At 42.3% G+C, this 19988-nt stretch overlaps 1 protein-coding gene across 1 annotated transcript in view; it reads right to left on the reverse strand.

The window, feature by feature from the left end:
- The window catches only part of LOC311141453 (dematin-like), a 77256-nt gene that overhangs the window by 13066 nt on the left and 44202 nt on the right, over positions 1-19988 (reverse strand). Inside the window, exons 3-11 of the mRNA XM_084176789.1 lie at positions 19084-19136; positions 14973-15053; positions 13366-13521; positions 12528-12572; positions 10884-11034; positions 10704-10748; positions 10398-10547; positions 6233-6372; positions 2171-2276 (exon numbers count right to left, since the gene is read on the reverse strand). Coding sequence (XP_084032915.1) covers positions 2171-2276; positions 6233-6372; positions 10398-10547; positions 10704-10748; positions 10884-11034; positions 12528-12572; positions 13366-13521; positions 14973-15053; positions 19084-19095 — 886 coding nt within the window. The 5' untranslated portion in view covers positions 19096-19136. The remainder of the gene's footprint in view (positions 1-2170; positions 2277-6232; positions 6373-10397; positions 10548-10703; positions 10749-10883; positions 11035-12527; positions 12573-13365; positions 13522-14972; positions 15054-19083; positions 19137-19988) is intronic.

A 19988-nucleotide genomic window follows, 5' to 3' on the forward strand; every position in this document is an offset into this window, starting at 1 on the left:
TTACACAAGCGTTCACACCCCTGAGTCAATACGTGTTAGAATCACCGTTGGCAGCGATTACAGCTGTGAGTCTTTTTGGGTAAGTCTGGATTGTACAATATTTGCACATTATTCTTTTAAAAATGATTCAAGCTATGTCAAGTTGCTTGTTGATCATTTTGAAGTATTGCCATAGATTTTCAAGCCAATTTAAGTCAAAACTGTAACCAGGCCACCCAGGAACATTATATGTCGTCTTGGTAAGCAACTCCAGTGTATATTTGGCCTTGTGTTTTAGGTTACTGTCCTGCTGAAAGGGGAAATTGTCTCCCAGTGTCTGTTGGAAAGCAGACTGAACCAGATTTTGCTTAGCTCTATTCTGTTTCCTTTTATCACCCCCAAAAAACTCCCTAGTCCTTGCCGATGACAAGCATACCCATAACATGATGCAGCCACCACCATGCTTGAAAATATGAATAGTGGTACTCAGTGATGTGTTGTGTTGGATTTGCCCCAAACATAACGCTTTGTATTCAGGACATAAAGCAAAAATGTTTTTTTGCAGTTTTCCAGGATGTTTTGAAGAAAATGTTTTTATCTGTACAGACTTCCTTCTTTTTACTCTGTCATTTACGTTAGTATTGTGGAGTAACTACAATGTTGTTGATCCATCCTCAGTTTTCTACTATCACAGCCATTAAACTCTGTAACTGTTTTAAAGTCACCATTGGCCTCATGGTGAAATCCCTGAGCAGTTTCCTTCCTCCCCGGCAACTGAGTTAGGAAGGACGCCTGCATCTTTGTAGCAACTGGGTGTATTGATACACTATCCAAAGTGTAATTAATAACTTCACCATGCTCAAATGTCTGCTTTTTAAAATTATTACCCATCTACCAATCTTCTTTGCAAGGCATTGGTAAACCTCCCTGGTCTTTGTGGTTAAATCTGTGTTTGAAATACACTGCTGGACTGAGGGATCTTACAGATAATTGTATGTGTGGGGTAGAGATGAAGTAGTCATTCAAAAATCATGTTAAACACTATTATTGTACACAGAGTGAGTCCATGCAACGTATTATGTGACTTGTTAAGCAAATGTTTACTCCTGAACATATTTAGGCTTGCCATAATAAAGGGGTTGAATACGTATTGACTCAAGACATTTCAGCTTTTCATTTTTTATTAATTTGTAAACATTTCTACAAACATAATTCCACTTTGACATTATGGGGTATTGTGTGTAGACCAGTGACACAAAATCTAAATTTAATCCATTTTAAATTGAGGCTGAAACACAACAAAATGTGGAAAAAGTCAAGGAGTGTGAATACTTTCTGAAGGCACTGTATATTCTGAGAACATTGCAACCATGTTCTGTCTGTGTATGTTAGGTGGGATGTTGATGGAATATTCTCCTAACCCACAGAAAACTGGACAAAAATGCTTTTGCCAGGTTCCCATGAAACGGGTCTAGAACATTAATATCTTATGTTCTGCGAACATGTCTACCATGTTCTGTGTATGTTTGGCTATCCTTTGATGGAATACTCTTCTGACCCACAGAAAACTGGATACATGAATGTTCTTGCAATGTTCTCATTTAACGTGTCTAGAACATTGTCAGAAACTAGCTGTTAAGGCAGGAGAGTGATATCCTTTTACAGGCTTGTCTGTCTGGCATGTCAATATGTTTTCTCACAGCATAATGTTAAAGGCTGTCACGGAAAAGAGAAGATGCAGGGCAAAGTCGGGGGTGGATGATATATGCGTCCCAAATGCCACACTATTCCCCATATAGTGCACTACTTTTGACCAGGGCCCATGGTCAGAAGTAGTGAACTATGTAGGGAATAGGGTGCCATTTGGGACGCAAACGATGCTGTAGGTGGAGGAAGTGTGGAATCTTTACCGTTTCTACAAAGGATTTGAAATTGAGCATATGTGTGATTTTGTGTGTTTCTTTCTCTTTTCTATAACACTCACAAGGTCACAATCTAACACAGTGTTAATCAACCCCCGGACTGGGGATTAGCACCGATCCCTGGGATGTTGCTTGTTGGTCTCTCAAGTTTAATTTTTTATATAAATGGTCCTTCAAGGAAGAAGGACCTTAGTTTCCTGGTCTCTTGTACACAAAAGGTTGACAAACATACTACTAATGGACACAAAGTGAATCTGCCTCTCTCTCACCCATGTGCATTGCTGTCCGGTCAGGCAGTGAGCAAGTTTTTCTGCGGATAGGCACAGCTTTATCCAGCTCCTCTTTCAAGATGATCTTTCCCAAGTTCGACTGAATCTGAAGGGTAGACATATAGAATGTCAAAAGGTTTTACAAGTGTCATGACTTGCCCTCATGGGCTGAGGATCAAAGATGCCGCTAGGCAAAGGTTTGAACCCCCCCTCTCCTGGGGGCCAGTTTTATGACCGGTCGTAAATACCGTGCAGACTTTCTCTTCCTTGCCATGAAGTATTGGGAGAAAGGACCCCTTTGTTAACACAGATATTCTTCCCGCCAAAACTCCAACATCCAAAAGTGGATAATGAAACAATATTCATACTTCAAAGAATGTGGGAAATGGTCGGTGGCGACATAAAGAACAATCATGTCAAATTCGTTACTATGTTGTGATGTCGTTAAAGACGGTGGAACAACATAACTGTATCTCTGGGGGTGTACACTTCCAAGTTATGAGGTTTGCATCTAATGGTTGTATAACATTAATGATTAAGTATAATAATAATTTTGTGAAGATAACAATGTGATTTTAGCATTCTAGATGAGATGATTGTTTTCCATATTGATTTGTTCTCAGTCAGTGGCTACACCCAGATGAGCACAAACATAATAGAACACCCCTTTTACCCTGAATGCATAAAAAGACTTGAATTTTTTTTTTTACATTAGACCAGGAAGGACAATCCCTCTCCGACAACCGCTGGTACATCTGAAGTATCCATTCTAACCACAACTACGACCAGAAACTCTACCAAGGACATTGGGATCTCTGGTGGGCAAACCAGAGTCCAACATCAGCAACTCAACTATCGAGGGCAGCTACACATAAATACATGTTGCATTTCTAATCCGAATGAGCGTTTAGTGGGGTTTTAAGCATTTGTATTTCCGAGAGCGTAGTTTCCAAAGTAACCACGATAGTTTGAATCTCTGTCTCTCCCTTCCACTCTGACCCTCCTTCTACCCAAGCATTCATGCTATTGTTAGTCCAGTCCACTAGGGACCTGTTTTCATTGTATTACGTTTGTAATCAATAACCTATGTGTGTGTTTGTATTGTGTTATTATTTAGTTAGTTAGTTAATAAATAATTAAGACAATTTGTGTATTGCTGATTAGGTTAGGGTTCTTGCAGGTTCAAGGATTATGCGACGTTCAGAATGAGACTGATAAGAGGTAATTATTTAATAAGTGACTGTTATCGATATATATAACATATACAGTGGGGCAAAAAAGTATTTAGTCAGCCACCAATTGTGCAAGTTCTCCCACTTAAAAAGATGAGAGAGGCCTGTAATTTTCATCATAGGTACACGTCAACTATGACAGACAAATTGAGAAAAAAAAATCCAGAAAATCACATTGTAGGATTTTTTGTGAATTTATTTGCAAATTATGGTGGAAAATAAGTATTTGGTCACCTACGAACAAGCAAGATTTCTGGCTCTCACAGACCTGTAACTTCTCCTTTAAGAGGCTCCTCTGTCCTCCACTCGTTACCTGTATTAATGGCATCTGTTTGAACTTGTTATCAGTATAAAAGACACCTGTCCACAACCTCAAACAGTCACACTCCAAACTCCACTATGGCCAAGACCAAAGAGCTGACAAAGGACACCAGAAACAAAATTGTAGACCTGCACCAGGCTGGGAAGACTGAATCTGCAATAGGTAAGCAGCTTGGTTTGAAGAAATCAACTGTGGGAGCAATTATTAGGAAATGGAAGACATACAAGACCACTGATAATCTCCCTCGATCTGGGGCTCCACGCAAGATCTCACCCCGTAGGGTCAAAATGATCACAAGAACGGTGAGCAAAAATCCCAGAACCACACAGGGGGACCTAGTGAATGACCTGCAGAGAGCTGGGACCAAAGTAACAAAGCCTACCATCAGTAACACACTACGCCGCCAGGGACTCAAATCCTGCAGTGCGAGACGTGTCCGCCTGCTTAAGCCAGTAAATGTCCAGGCCTGTCTGAAGTTTGCTAGAGTGCATTTGGATGATCCAGAAGAGGATTGGGAGAATGTCATATGGTCAGATGAAACCAAAATAGAACTTTTTGGTAAAAACTCAACTCGTCGTGTTTGGAGGACAAAGAATGCTGAGTTGCATCCAAAGAACACCATACCTACTGTGAAGTATGGGGGAGGAAACATCATGCTTTGGGGCTGTTTTTCTGCAAAGGGACCAGGACGACTGATCCGTGTAAAGGAACGAATGAATGGGGCCATGTATTGTGAGATTTTGAGTGAAAACCTCCTTCCATCAGCAAGGGCATTAAAAATGAAACGTGGCTGGGTCTTTCAGCATGACAATGATCCCAAACACACCGCCCGGGCAATGAAGGAGTGGCTTCGTAAGAAGCATTTCAAGGTCCTGGAGTGGCCTAGCCAGTCTCCTGATCTCAACCCCATAGAACATCTTTGGAGGGAGTTGAAAGTCTGTGTTGCCCAGCGACAGCCCCAAAACATCACTGCTCTAGAGGAGATCTGCATGGAGGAATGGGCCAAAATACCAGCAACAGTGTGTGAAAACCTTGTGAAGACTTACAGAAAACGTTTGACCTGTGTCATTGCCAACAAAGGGTATATAACAAAGTATTGAGAAACTTTTGTTATTGACCAAATACTTATTTTCCACCATAATTTGCAAATAAATTCATTAAAAATCCTACAATGTGATTTTCTGGATTTTTTTTTCTCATTTTGTCTGTCATAGTTGACGTGTACCTATGATGAAAATTACAGGCCTCTCTCATCTTTTTAAGTGGGAGAACTTGCACAATTGGTGGCTGACTAAATACTTTTTTTCCCCACTGTATATATCTTCTAAGAGTTTAATCCGGGAGATGGTAACTCGTTAAACAACTTCTTCCGAGGTGCCCCAAATTCCTAATGAGTTAATTGTTACATGATTAATTTAATCGAGTGACAATTAAACATAGTTAGGGTGATTCGATAAATAACAGTCATACTGTACATTAAAGTAAGTCACGTCACCACACGAGCGACCACTATCATTGAGTTACACTCAAGAAAACAGTTAAGATAACACTTAGAAAACACGTACAGTGGCTTGCGAAAGTATTCACCCCCCTTGGCATTTTTCCTATTTTGTTGCCTTACAGACATAGCATTTTCCTTGATGGCCAAAAAGCTCAATTTTAGTCTCATCTGACCAGAGTACCTTCTTCCATATGTTTGGGGAGTCTCCCACATGCCTTTTGGCAAACACCAAACGTGTTTGCTTATTTTATTCTTTAAGCAATGGCTTTTTTTCTGGCCACTCTTCCGTAAAGCCCAGCTCTGTGGAGTGTACGGCTTAAAGTGGTCCTATGGACATATAATCCAATCTCCGCTGTGGAGCTTTGCAGCTCCTTCAGGGTTATCTTAGGTCTCTTTGTTACCTCTCTGATTAATGCTCTCCTTGCCTGGTCCGTGAGTTTGGTGGGCAGCCCTCTCTTGGCAGGTTTGTTGTGGTGCCATATTCTTTCCATTTTTTAATAATGGATTTAATGGTGCTCCGTGGGATGTTCAAAGTTTCTGATATTTTTTTATAACCCAACCCTGATCTGTACTCCACAACTTTGTCCCTGACCTGTTTGGAGAGCTCCTTGGTCTTCATGGTGCCGCTTGCTTGGTGGTGCCCCTTGCTTAGTGGTGTTGCAGACTCTGGGGCCTTTCAGAACAGGTGTATATATACTGAGATCATGTGATACTTAGATTGTACACAGGAGGACTTTATTTAACTAATTATGTGACTTCTGAAGGTAATTGGTTGCACCAGATCTTATTTAAGGGCTTCATGGCAAAGGGGGTGAATACATATGCACGCACCACTTTTTGTGTATGTCCATTACATGAAATCCAAATAAAAATCAATTTAAATTACATGTTGTAATGCAACAAAATAGGAAAAACGCCAAGGGGGATGAATACTTTTGCAAGGCGCTGTAAGTGTGTGCAGTAGCCACATTTGGGAGAATTTGTTACAAATAAAACCTGTTCCGTACTTTGTTGAGCTCCTGCTTCTGCAGTTGCCGTAGTCCCCACATATCATCGGACAGATCTCCATCGTCATACTCTTCGTCCTCCTCATCCCTCTCTCCCTCCTCCCTCCTCTGGGTCTCAGCCTTCTTCCTCCACTCTGTCTCTGTGGTAGAGGGGAGCCAAGTGTTAGAGGAAACCCTGGTACTACTAAGCTCTAGTACACTATCACTCTCCACTACTAACCCTTACTATCCCTCCTCATTGGAAGCTTAGTAGCTCATCAGCGGCCCGCGGTCGGCAAAGTTAGCAGCCCACTGCCAATTTTGCCCATCAGCTTCACAGCAGTAGTCGACACTTCAAGCTAAGAGCAGCATCAACTGTCGGATAGGACGAGTTAATGATGGTCGGTGTGCTGTTGGCCTGCTAGAGGCATGCCACCATGGCGGTTAGCAAAACTGGTCCGATATCAGCTTACCAGCTTACTGTACCTACAGTGGTGTGCAGCCTCATAGCCACCAGTGTTTTATAAGTGCTTGCTGGCTGGGATCGTTCACTACTAGGGTTGCAAAGGGAGGGTATATTACTGGAAACTTTCTAAGTTTACCAGTAAACTACCAGAATGTTGGTAACTTTCAAGATTTGGGGGAATTTTATAAGATGACATGTAGTGGCCTTTTTGGGTACTTCAGATTATCACAGGCGTCTGTAATTATCTTTGGCCCTCTGTGTGGCCTTATCACATGTAAAATATATAACATTTTAAAATAAGATGATTTTAAAATAAAAAACAGAATGACAAAGCTGTAAAACATTATCCTAAATATAAACCATCAACTTATTGAATACGATTGGTGTTTAATATGAGGGTTTCAACATGAAATATCCTTTATATATTTTTTTACACGTTTATTTTACTATGTCAGTGTGTTTTGTTGTAAATGTTTTGGCGCCAAACTGGTGGCAGTTGTAAAAAAAGTAAATACTTGGAAGAGTTGCAGAGTTAATAAAAAAGAATGCCATTATTGATTAGATGCTTTTTCCATTCATTTGGCTATTTTCTCTTGAACCATATGGTCTATCCACTAGAAACTCATGGACAATATGGACACAGATATAAAAAAATGATACTATATATTGTGACGTCACGAGAGGCTACACAGCTTTCAGCGGGATTGCTCAAGTAGTGCAAGGAGACAAGGTTCAAACAAAACAAGGATTTTATTAAAGGTCTTGGGAAATTAACGAAAATATAACCAAATTCTGTTCTCTTGTGGCTCTTTAAGGGTTAACAGTTCAGGGATGTCTCTTCCACATCCAAAATCATAGTTCTCACTCGCTCAGATAACTTTTCCCCAGCCTTACTGTAGTCCACGTTGCAGCTAGTGGCCAACCCAGCAAAAAGTCCTTCCAAATGTCTCTCCCGTAGTTCCACAGGTGAATATATCCAAAGGTGAGTATTTCCCAAAGGTACGTATCTCCAAATCCTTATATTCCTCATGGAAGTGGACGTGCAGCACTCTTGTCCTCCAGAGAGCCCAGGTTGGAGACTGTGTTTCTTCACCCCCCACACACTTTCAGCTCATCAGCTCCTCATTTGTTTCAGCTGCGTGGGAAGATTGGCCATAGAGGGGTGGAGTTCCCGACCATACCAGCAGATGGAGCCATAGCTGTCTGGGTTTGCAGCCACCTCAGGGGGATGTAACGTCCCTCCAGGACACAGCCTCTCGTGACATCACACATCCCCCTCCTCGGGACCGACGTCCTCGTCGGGGTAAAGGCAGCGAAGAAGGCATCACGCCGGGAGAGGGCGTCCGCATTGCCGTGGTGCTTGCCAGCCCATACTGGCCTGTGAGAGGGGGAAGCTCTTGGGTGCCTGGGACGTCTTCTTCCCTGGAGAACAGAGCACTTTCCTGGGCTGCGTTCTCTTCTCCCGTATCCGGACCAGTCTCTGTGTCGGTCTGGGCACCTGCCATCCCTATCAGAGCCTCTCCATTTCCGAGGTACTCGGGTTATCCTCTCCTGAGACTCTCTCCAGAGTGGGTAAAAGGCTGGGCAGTCTCGTCCAATTAGGACAGGGACGGGGAGGGAATCAACCACCCCCGCCGTCGTGTGTATGGTTCCCCGTGTGCTGGTCATTGTAAGTTCAGTAATGGGGTATTCTCTGGTGTCCCCATGGACACAGGAAACTGGGAGGACTTTCCCCGGGGTCAGACACGTTGGGCCCACCAAATCCTTACGCACCAGGGTGGCCCGGCTACCAGAATCCAGTAAGGCCTCCACATCATGGTGATTCACAGTTACCGGGCAGGTGGGGGGTCGATCTGGGCCGCCATTTACGACTCCCAAGAGCGAGGCAAAACGGTGTGTGGGTGCTGAGCTGGAGGACTCCGCAGTGGGCATAGGTTCATCGGCTGGTTTCCCACACTGCCAGGAGATATGTCCCATCTCCCCACACCGGTAACACTGTCGAGTTTCCCCCTCCTGGTGCACTCTTCTTGGACCCGCCTGGTTTCTGGCTCCCCCTGGAGCCGGGATAAGTCCTGACGTGGCTGGGTTCGAGACCTTGGGGTCCTTTGGACGGGTTCTTCCCATTTGTGGTGGGGCCGCACTCCTGGGGTCTTTTCGGGAAGCATTCAGCATCTCCGCTGTGGCCTGGTACTTTTCCACAGCTTCCACGGTCAGATCAGCCGTGGTCAAGGCCTGTTGACTGATGAACCGTTTTGCCTCATAAGGCAGTGCGCGTAGGTAACGATCCACCACAACGGCCTCCACCACCGCCGCTGCTGTATTCCTCTGCGGATCCAGCCATTTCCTTGCGATTCGGACAAGTTCATGCATCTGCGCCCGAGGAGGTTGGTCTGGTTGGAAGGTCCAGCTGTGAAAGCGCTGGGCCATACCAAACTTTGTGAGTCCATATCTGCTGAGGATCTCAGACTTCAGGGCATCATAGTCAGTAACCTGGTCAGGGCCCAGGTCCCGGACAGCATTCAGCGATTCCCCGGTTAGAAAGGGGGCTAACAGACCAACCCACTGTTGCTTGGGCCAGGCTTCCCTAGTGGCCGTGGCCTCAAATGCATGCAGGTATGCCTCAATGTCATCGGTAGCTCCCATCTTAGATATAAAGTCACTTGCCTTTATTGGGCGGGTATTTTGGACAACCCTCTGTCTCTGCAACTGCAATTCCTCTGCCTTCAGAAGGTTGGCTTTCTTTTGCTCCTCCAAGAGAGCCACGTTTGCTTGCATCTGGGCTTGCTGGCCAGCAACAAGGGCTTTCAATATGTCCTCCATTTCAGTCGGCGGGGAGCCTACGGCCAACTTGGAAAACTGGGTGATCAAACCTTCGGTATCCTCCTCTGACATGCACTATTAACGCTTGAGTATGCCCGTGTTCTCCACCATCTGTGACGTCACGAGAGGCTACACAGCTTTCAGCGGGATTGCTCAAGTAGTGCAAGGAGACAAGGTTCAAACAAAACAAGGATTTTATTAAAGGTCTTGGGAAATTAACGAAAATATAACCAAATTCTGTTCTCTTGTGGCTCTTTAAGGGTTAACAGTTCAGGGATGTCTCTTCCACATCCAAAATCATAGTTCTCACTCGCTCAGATAACTTTTCCCCAGCCTTACTGTAGTCCACGTTGCAGCTAGTGGCCAACCCAGCAAAAAGTCCTTCCAAATGTCTCTCCCGTAGTTCCACAGGTGAATATATCCAAAGGTGAGTATTTCCCAAAGGTACGTATCTCCAAATCCTTATATTCCTCATGGAAGTGGACGTGCAGCACTCTTGTCCTCCAGAGAGCCCAGGTTGGAGACTGTGTTTCTTCACCCCCCACACACTTTCAGCTCATCAGCTCCTCATTTGTTTCAGCTGCGTGGGAAGATTGGCCATAGAGGGGTGGAGTTCCCGACCATACCAGCAGATGGAGCCATAGCTGTCTGGGTTTGCAGCCACCTCAGGGGGATGTAACGTCCCTCCAGGACACAGCCTCTCGTGACATCACAATATGAATACATTTTTCGATTTAAAGTTCTTCATGTATAAATGACCAAAATTACCATAGATTGTCATAGATTACCTGTCAATTACCAAAATTACAGAAGATTCCAGTTACTTTGTTAAAATACCGGGAGCTTTGCAACCCTATTCATTACTATTCACAGTTGTGTTATTAATAGTGCAAGACATACCAACTGCAGCCAGGGAAGGGGGGCAGGGCCAGTAATCTGTCTCAATCTTGGAGGGTTTGTTGGGATCAGGTGGCTGGGCAGCAGGGAATTTAGATGACTCGATGATGAGATCCTCTATGTGTTTCCCCTGGGGGGTGGATGCTAATGCATCTACATAGACACACACACGCAAACACAATGAAATATACAGTAAATGTGCACAGAACATCCAATGTTACCTTTTAATGTAAAATATTATGCCAGCATACAGTCAATTACTAAACTGTCAACACACACACACACACATCATGAAGTTGCATGAAATACCTTGTTTGTAAATTGGTGGCTTCTTGTATATATTCATTCCATTATCTGCAATGAAAATATCAAATCAAAATGTATATTAGTCCCAGATGAAAAGCAGAGCAGGGCAGAGAAGAGAAGAGAAAAGCGCAGAGGAAATAGCAGAGAAGAGAAGAGGATAAGTGTGCTGATGGATTACAATACCTGGCCTGTGAAAGTGCTGCGTGGGGAGCTTGGTGGCGGTGACCGTGGCTAAGGCAGAGCTGGTTTTGAGCTGGAGGGTTGAACCTGGTGATGACCCTCCAGGTGACTCCCTGCTCTCCAGCCACTCCCTGGGATCCTTGAATAGAATAGTCTAGGGACACATGAGATTAACATTACTGTCCAGATCCTAATTGAGATCCAAACTGTAACCCAAACACACATTTGGAAAGTGCATGAAAATGAGGGTTCTGTGTACATTAGATTTCGTCCCTGATTGAAGGAGCCAGTGAGGTCACAGCAAACAATAAGAGTGTAACAGATGCTCATTGTTCCCATGGTTACTGCTTTTTGTAAACGTGCTTGTGTAGAGTCGTGGGCTTTTAGACAACGGATGGGTCTAATCCTGGATACTGATTGGTTAAAACCGCATTCCAGCCGATAGAAAAATCTATGAAGTTGAAATGCCTATTTACTCTGTTCCATCTGATTGCGCAATCCACTGTCTCATAAGCCCAGCCATGCAATTTATATACTAGATCTACACTGTAAAAAGCATCTAGACATTATTTCCAATTTCTTTTAGACTAGCATTTGGTTTTCAACTGTGGAGATTTGTAATAACCTTGCTGTCTGTCTCTCCGACATTCGCAACAGTGTTTCAATATTGAAATTCGATCTCCATGAAAATGTTGGTAGTTGGGACGAGACAGACTGGCTGGCAGCTTTTCTCAGCCAGTCGAAATCATGAATCGGCATAATTTTGATGGATATATACAAAAACAATTCCATAGAAAAACAGGAAATGCAGCTAGTATGCTGTCATTCCAGCTTCAGTTTGAAGTGATTGTGTTAGCTGTGTAGTTGGCTATCTCTTCTGAGCAGTGGCCTGGCGAAATCGCACATCATTAGCTCATTGTTATGGATGTATACAAAAAAATCACTCGAAAACAGCTTAAACAAACGCAAACGCAGCTACTTTGCTGTTATTCTGGCTGCACTGTTTGAATTGACTCTGTTAGCCAAGGTTGGCTAGCTAGCAAGCAAGGGATAAGAACTTTGCCAGCCATCATGGCAACGGAACATTTAGAATGAACTACTTAGGACAAACATTTAGAACAAAAATACTTAACGACTGGGTCACGTCTCTGGCAACCGAACTGATAGAACGACTGACCAGCCGGCTTGGGTAGCAACCCTAGATTTGTGTAGGGACTATATCTCATGGAAGGATGAAATAGTATGAATAAATTCATCAAAATAACATTTTTAATGAAAATATGTCAATCATTATTTGAATATGTTGGTAACCCGTTGTATAAAAGCGATAATGCCCTCGAAGCCGGTGTTTGGAGGATATATTGGCACAGTTTGCCGGCCCGAGACGTGTGCCAATATATCCTCCAAACACCGGCTTCGAGGGCATTACCACTTAAGTGTGTGTGTTTTTAACCATACCAGTGGAGCACAAAACCTTTCAACAACGATTACATAATTACAAACAGTAGGTGTGTGTGTGACCATATGAGAAGGAGAGAGGAGAGGAGAGGAGAGAGAGCTCTTCATGGGGTACTGGGCAGTGGACTGACGATTAACAGCTCAAATGATTCTCCATCCGAGAGCACAGACGCCATCCATTCATCTTACCTCAGGAGAGGCCGGGTGGGAGAAGGAACGCGGAGACATGGACCTCTGAAGGAGAGAAAGGAAAGAGAGGGCTGTTTGATCAGTTGTATTTTCTCCCAAGGCTGCATTCTCCTTTGTGGGCTTAGTGAGACACAGACACTGTTTGACAGACAGTGTTACAGGCCTAATCAGGACAGTTTCATTACGCCAGACAGAGAGAAATGACTAAATCTGATCACATCACAATGCTTAGCAGCAACAGGGCTTTCTCGAAAGTCCTTATTGAGTTCCATTGATCTCTGTAATAAGTCTGTGTCCCACATGGCACCCTTTTCCATATATAGTATAGGGCTCTGGTCAAAAGTAGTGCACTATATAATAAGGTGCCAATTGGTGCACAGCCTAAGTGTTTGCATGGAAGAGATCTCTACACGCAGGCCAAACAGGCAAAATGTACCTGCCCTGCATTTCAATGGTGCAATCATATATATTGTTTGATAGATATGCATATGCAAGTATATATTAATGCATATATTGTATATAGCCTATATATAGAGGAGATGTATCTTATCACACACAGAGAGGTAATAGGACACATTTTAGAATCACCTAACTAGTCAAACAGGTTAGCTAAAAAAATGTAGTCAATGACAATTACATTATGTTTGTCTTGATAGAACACCACTTGTGTCGTAGTAGGACAGACAAAAACTACCATTATACTTTACTGTTAATCATGTAAATACATAATGAATACAATAGGGCCATTCCAAACAAGCGAAGGATATCCATTAGAATAGAGAGGAAACCCTTAATGCTGTAATATGATGATGGAGGGTGGTGTGCTGTGCCCTATGACCTCTCTGCTTCGGGGCACCTCCGATAGTTCCAGAGGCGTGTAATTGAAATGGGGTTCGTAGATCATTAAGTCCGGCCTCTCGATGTCCAGTATCGCCTTGTCTTTGGGGATGGCTGCCAAGTCCTTATAGCCAATGACCTGATTGTCCATTTTGGCCTGGAAAGAGGAATATAAGAAGAGGGAGAACATGACATGGGATTGGATCGTCATGTGAGGTGGCCTTGTTCTTCTATCCCCTCTAACACATTTCATATTGAGAATGTTTTTCAGGACTTACAGTTGGCTTTTGATGTTATTCAAAGGCAGCTTTTCGAATTGAAACGTGTGCTTAATGCAAGGAAAACAAAATGTATGGTTTTCTCTTCCCTGAAAGTAAACAGATGGAGTCTCTTGCCGACTTTAACTATAAAAGGCCAGGAAATTGATATGTTCACCTCCTATAAGTATTTTGGGATTTGGTTAGATGAAAAGCTGAATTTTAAACAGCACATTGATAACTTGACCAAGAAACTGAAGTTGAAATTGGCTTTCTATTTTAGGAACAAATCTTGGTTTTCAATGTTAGTCAGAAAGGATCTTGTTCAAAGCCATTTTTAATCAGTGCTGGATTATGGTGATAGTGTCTACATGCAGGCCTCAGCAAGTACCTTAACTCTGGGCACAGTGTATCACGGTGCTTTAAGATTTATTCCAAATGCTAGATCACTCACCCATCACTGTGATTTGTATGCTATGGACCTCTCTCTCCACCAGGAGGCTAAAGCACTGGTACAACTCCCTTTGTATCTCTGTTCCTTACTGACCAGATCAGTCACTCAATACAGTCTTTGTTCACAGTCGCTGCTGTCCTTGTCTGTTCCTAAGGCTAGAACTGAGATGGGGAAACAATATTTTTCCCATAATGCCCCTTCACCCTGAAACATGCTTCAAAATATATTAAAGTTAGGGGAGTTAAGTGTCTTTGCCTGTTTTTAAGACTGATCGACAACACTGTTTGTGATAGCTGCAGTTGTTTCTAATCTTCAATTGTATCTGTAATTTGTGACACTTTGTCTTTTGTGTGTATTTTGTATTTTCTGTATTATTTTATGTACACGCTGCTATTTCCTTGTTTTGCCTTCTTACCAGGTCGCCCTCGCAAAATAGGTTTTTAAGCTCAATGGGTCTTACCTGGTTGAATAAAATAAAAAGATATATAGCCAATGACCTGATTGTCCATTTTGGCCTGGAAAGAGGAATATAAGAAGAGGGAGAACATGACATGGGATTGGATTGTCATGTGAGGTGTGTGTGTGTGTGTGTGTGTGTGTGTGTGTGTGTGGTGTCTTGTTTCTCTATCCTGGTGGGGACCTGAAATTCCCAAAGTCCCCACCAGGACAGTAAAACAAGGAAAATTCTCCCCACGAAGACAAAGGCTATTTTAAGATTAGGGGTTAGGTTTAGGGTTACAATTAGGGTTAGAAGGTTAGGTTTAGGCATTAGGGTTAGGTTTAGGGTTAGGGGTTAAGGAAAATAGGATTTTGAATGGAAATCAATTTTAGGTCCCCACAAGGGTGTGTGTGTGCGTGTGTGTTTAGAGGAGTGTCTGTCTGATGGTGCAGACTCACCGTGATGGCCACGGCTGGGGATCCTGGGACGCTGATACCACGGAGGGAACACACACTCCCAGGGGAGGTGCGGGCCAGTTGCTGCTCCCAAACACACAAGGGGTCAAAGGTCACATGGTCAGACACACAGCAACAACATCGAGATTGCGGCTCAGTTAGTAGAGCATGGCACTAGCAACTCCAGGGTCGTATGCACTCACTTGTGTAGGTCACTTTGGATAAAAGTGTCTGCTACATGGCATATTTGTAATTCTAACCCAGAGGAAGAAGAACCAAACAAGTCAACAACGAACCACACAGTATACAGTGGTTCGTCAATTAAAAGTTTTGAGCTTCTGCCGCGACCATTTGTGGTAGATGGTGGCAGATTGTGGTAAATTGAGTAATTCTGTCATTGCACCACACTATCACAAGGGGGAGTTAGAACGCTGATCTATCGGTAGTCTAAACTGTGGCACAAATTGGCTATCTTTTCGTAAATTAATGGAGGTGTGAATGTTTCAGTCCGAGAGTCTCTCTTCTCTGGCACTAGAGTCCTGCATCAGGCAACAACAAAAAAATTGCTGGCGGGTGGTCCGGAGTTGAGAGAGAACTTGGGTAAATACAATGGCGCAATTACACTTGACATGTGGACTGACACATTTTCGAAAAATAGGCTTTTGGTTTCTCTCCCTCTAAAAACAGAAATCATTCTAAATAACAAGCTGGCTTTATTTACCGCAGTGTGAAAGAGTGATAGCCCCTCTATATAAAGTGGGTTTCTGAAACACGGAGTCCTTCTTTGCTGATGTGATGAAGAAACTGAATGAGAGTTCAGCGAGGATAGGGAGGGGATAAAGGTTGCACATATTTTCAAGAACTGAGCTACTTCATTTATTTATGAAATGTACTCGTTTATTTAGGCAATTTAATGTATTTGTTTAGGCTTGGCCTATTTAGTAGGCTATTTCGCAGCATAAGGCTATATTTGTCAGCATAAAGCTGAGCGATTCACTCATTCGTGGCTTTGGATCAAAATAAATAAGTACCAACATTATTTCTGATAGTCTTTAATAAATAAATGTTTTGACCAAGTTAATCTGCTCATGTTGTGTGTGTTCAATTATTTGCGATATTGTGGTTACAATGAAGAATGTAAACGAATTAAATCAAATAAATCCTATTCATAATGAATAATCAGATGTGTGTTCCAAGCTTCTAATTTTTCCTTATAAAAATGTTTGTAAGATTTTATTTTCTATTTTTAGACAATACAAAACATACACATACAAACGACAACTACATCACCCCTGCCCAGACCCACCTGCTCACACCCCCATCTCCAGCGCCCGCTTCACTCTCCACCACATGGCCTCAAACTGCCCCATTTTGTTTCTCTCTGTCGCCCACACGCACTTTCAACATTTGGATAATAAAGTGTTTAAAGGCTGACATTGGTTGATTTTCAGTTTTTAAGTATATGTTTTTTCAAGATGATTGATGAGAAAAGTATCGTCCAACCCACAGGGTATCTCACTGCACCCTTATATGCCATGTCTAGAAATATGCAGACAGATGGATTTATTTTTATTTTTATTGTAATTCTTCTGACAGCCAAATTTCTAACTCAACACATAACTTTTGGACTTTATAACATTCCCAGAAGGCATGGATTATTATAACCTAATGAAAAATGAACCAGGTAATCTAATTGTATTTACTGCAGGCCTAAGACCTATGGCAGGGTTCTTCAATTCCGGTCCTGGAGGGCCGAAACACTTCGGCCCTCCAGGACCGGAATTGAAGAACCCTGACCTATGGGTTTAACCTTCTGAATGAATGATTGTATTGAAGATAGAAGCCGCCTCTTAATGAGTTCCGAGAGCCGATCCGCTACCCAACAAAATAATATCTATTTATTTAGCCAAACATTTTTTATGACTACAGACAGTAGGCCATTATTCCTCTTTTCCTGCATTGAGTAATTTGTCTGCATGTCTATTCAACATTTGGCTAAAAAGAAACCATGCCATGAATTTACACAATGCAATGCGGCACATTGACAACTCAAATCGCTTTAAAGAGCCTTCTGATATTAGACAACAAATAAATATACTAAAACAATAACTTCAAAAACAGTCCATTCATCACTGCATTTCTTCAAGTTTTAGAACAGCTACTTATTCAAGGGTTTTTCTTAATTTTTTACTGTTTTCTACATTGTAGAATAATGAAGACATCAGAACTATGAAATAACACATATGGAATCATGTAGTAACCAAAAAAGTGTTAAACAAATCAAAATAGATTTCATATTTGAGATTCTTCAAATAGCCACCCTTTGCCTTGATGACAGCTTTGCACACTCTTGGCATTCTCTCAACCAGCTTCATGAGGTATTCACCTGGAATGAATTTCAATTACCAGGTGTGCCTTGTTAAAAGTTAATTTGTGGAATTGGCTTAATGCATTTGAGCCAATCAGTTGTGTTGTGACAAGGTAGGTGGTATACAGAAGTTAGCCCTATTTGTTAAAAGACCAAGTCAATATTATGGCAAGAACAGCTCAAATAAGCAAAGAGAAATGACAGTCCATCGTTACTTTAAGACATGACGGTCAGTCAATACAGAAAATATCAAGAAGTTTCTTCAAGTGCAGTCGTAAAAACCATCAAGCGCTATGATGAAACTGGCTCTCATGAGGACCGGCACAGCAAAGGAAGACCCAGAGTTGCCTCTGCTGCAGAGGATAAGTTCATAATTTAATCAGTTACCAGCCTCAGAAATTGCAGCCCAAATAAATGCTTCACAGAGTTCAAGTAATAGACACATCTCAACATCAACTGTTCAGAGGAGACTGCATGAATCAGGCCTTCATGGTTGAATTGCTGCAAAGAAACCACTACTAAAGGACACCAATAATAAGAAGAGACTTGCTTGGGCCAGGAAACACGAGCAATGGACATTAGACCAGTGGAAATCTGTCCTTTGGTCTGGAGTCCAAATTTGACATTTTTGGTTCCAACCGCTGTGTCTTTGTGAGACGCAGTGTAGATGAACGGATGATCTCCGCATGTGTAGTTCCCACCGTGAAGCATGGAGGAGGAGGTGTGATGTTGTGGGGGTGCTTTGCTGGTGACACTGTCAGTGATTTATTTAGAATTCAAGGCACACTTAACCAGCATGGCTAACACAGCATTCTGCAGCGATACGCCATCCCATCTGGTTTGGGCTTAGTGGGACTATCATTTGTTTTTCAACAGGACAATGACCCAACACACCTCCAGGCTGTGTAAGGGCTATTTTACCAAGAAGGAGAGTGATGGAGTGCTGCATCAGATGACCTGGCCTCCACAATCACCCGACCTCTAACCAATTGAGATGGTTTGGGATGAGTTGGACCTCAGAGTGAAGGAAAAGCAGCCAACAAGTGCTCAGCATATGTGGGAACTCCTTCAAGACTGTTGGAAAAGCATTCCAGGTGAAGCTGGTTGAGAGAATGCCAAGAGTGTGCAAAGCTGTCATCAAGGGAAAGGGTGGCTATTTGAAGAATCTCAAATATGAAATATATTTTGATTTGTTTAACACTTCTTTGGTTACTACATGATTCCATATGTGTTCTTTCATAGTTTTGCTGTCTTCACTATTATTCTACAAGGTAGAAAATTGTAAAAATAAAGAAAAACCCTTGAATAAATAGGTGTGTCCAAACTTTTGACTGGTACTGTATATATTTATATATATTAAATATATATACTGTATATACTTTATATACAAAAATGTATAATGATGTGTCATGTTTGTCAATTATTTAATTAATTTTTTACATATATGGTTCTTCATCTGTAGGATTCTGTGTAACATAGATTGACACACTTGACTTATACTGTTTCCAGAAAAGTAAAACAGTGAAAATTGTACTAGTTGGGAAATTGAACTACCTCCTTTAAAATGTGTATGTGTGCTCTAATTTGCCTTGCTACCCATCTATATTGCTCTGGCCAAATGCCACATCCACTAACATTTATTCTCCATGATGAATGTAGGTAGAGATATATAGAGCAGCGTAATTCAATTCTGTATGAGTCGTCAGGCAACGCTCTAATACCAATCATGATCAATAAAAACCTTACCTTTGGCATCATTTTATAGGATGACAAAAATCTGTTCTCTTGATGAGGCTTCACTGAAAGAAAGAGAGTCAGTGTTAAACAATGAGAGAGATGATCATAAAAGAGACATACATAAAAGTTGCAATTTAATAATGCCCACTCACTGGCGAGGACAATTGAAACATCAATTCACAAAAGTGTCACTCAAACGAGTACTGAGCAAATCATCCTTGAAATGTGTAAGCGTGAAGTGCCATTGGACATTGAACAAGGCATTCAGTGAGATCATTGGTTGCTAATAGTACCAGTAGCAGTTCTTTATTAGTCCCAAATTGCACAGTGCAGTACCCATCACATTGCTGTATAATGTGTCTAATATAGATATATATATATATATATATATATACACTGAGTGTACAGAAAATTAGGAACACCTTCCTAATATTGAGTTGCACCCCCTTTTGCCCTCAGAACAGCATCGACTCATCGGGGCATGGACTCTACAAGGTGTCGAAAGCATTCCACAGTGATGCTGGCCCATGTTGACTCCAATGCTTCCCACAGTTGTGTCAAATTGGCTGGATGTCCTTTGGGTGGTTGACCATTCTTGATACACAAGGGAAACTGTTGAGCGTGAAAAACCCAGCAGCATTGCAGTTCTTGACACACTCAAACCGGTGCACCTGGCACCTACTACCATACCTTGTTCAAGGACACTTAAATATTTTGTCTTGTCCATTCACCCTCTGAATGGCACACATACACAATACATGTTTCAATTGTCTCAAGGCTTCAAAATCATTATTTAATCTGTCTCCTCCTCTTCACCTACACTGATTGAGGTGGATCATAGCTTTCACCTGAATTCACCTGGTCAGTTTGTCATGGATAGGTCAGGTGTTCCTAATGTTTTGTATACTCAGTGT

Source organism: Coregonus lavaretus (genome assembly GCF_964263955.1).
Source record: "Coregonus lavaretus genome assembly, chromosome: 14".
Lineage (NCBI taxonomy): Eukaryota > Metazoa > Chordata > Actinopteri > Salmoniformes > Salmonidae > Coregonus > Coregonus lavaretus.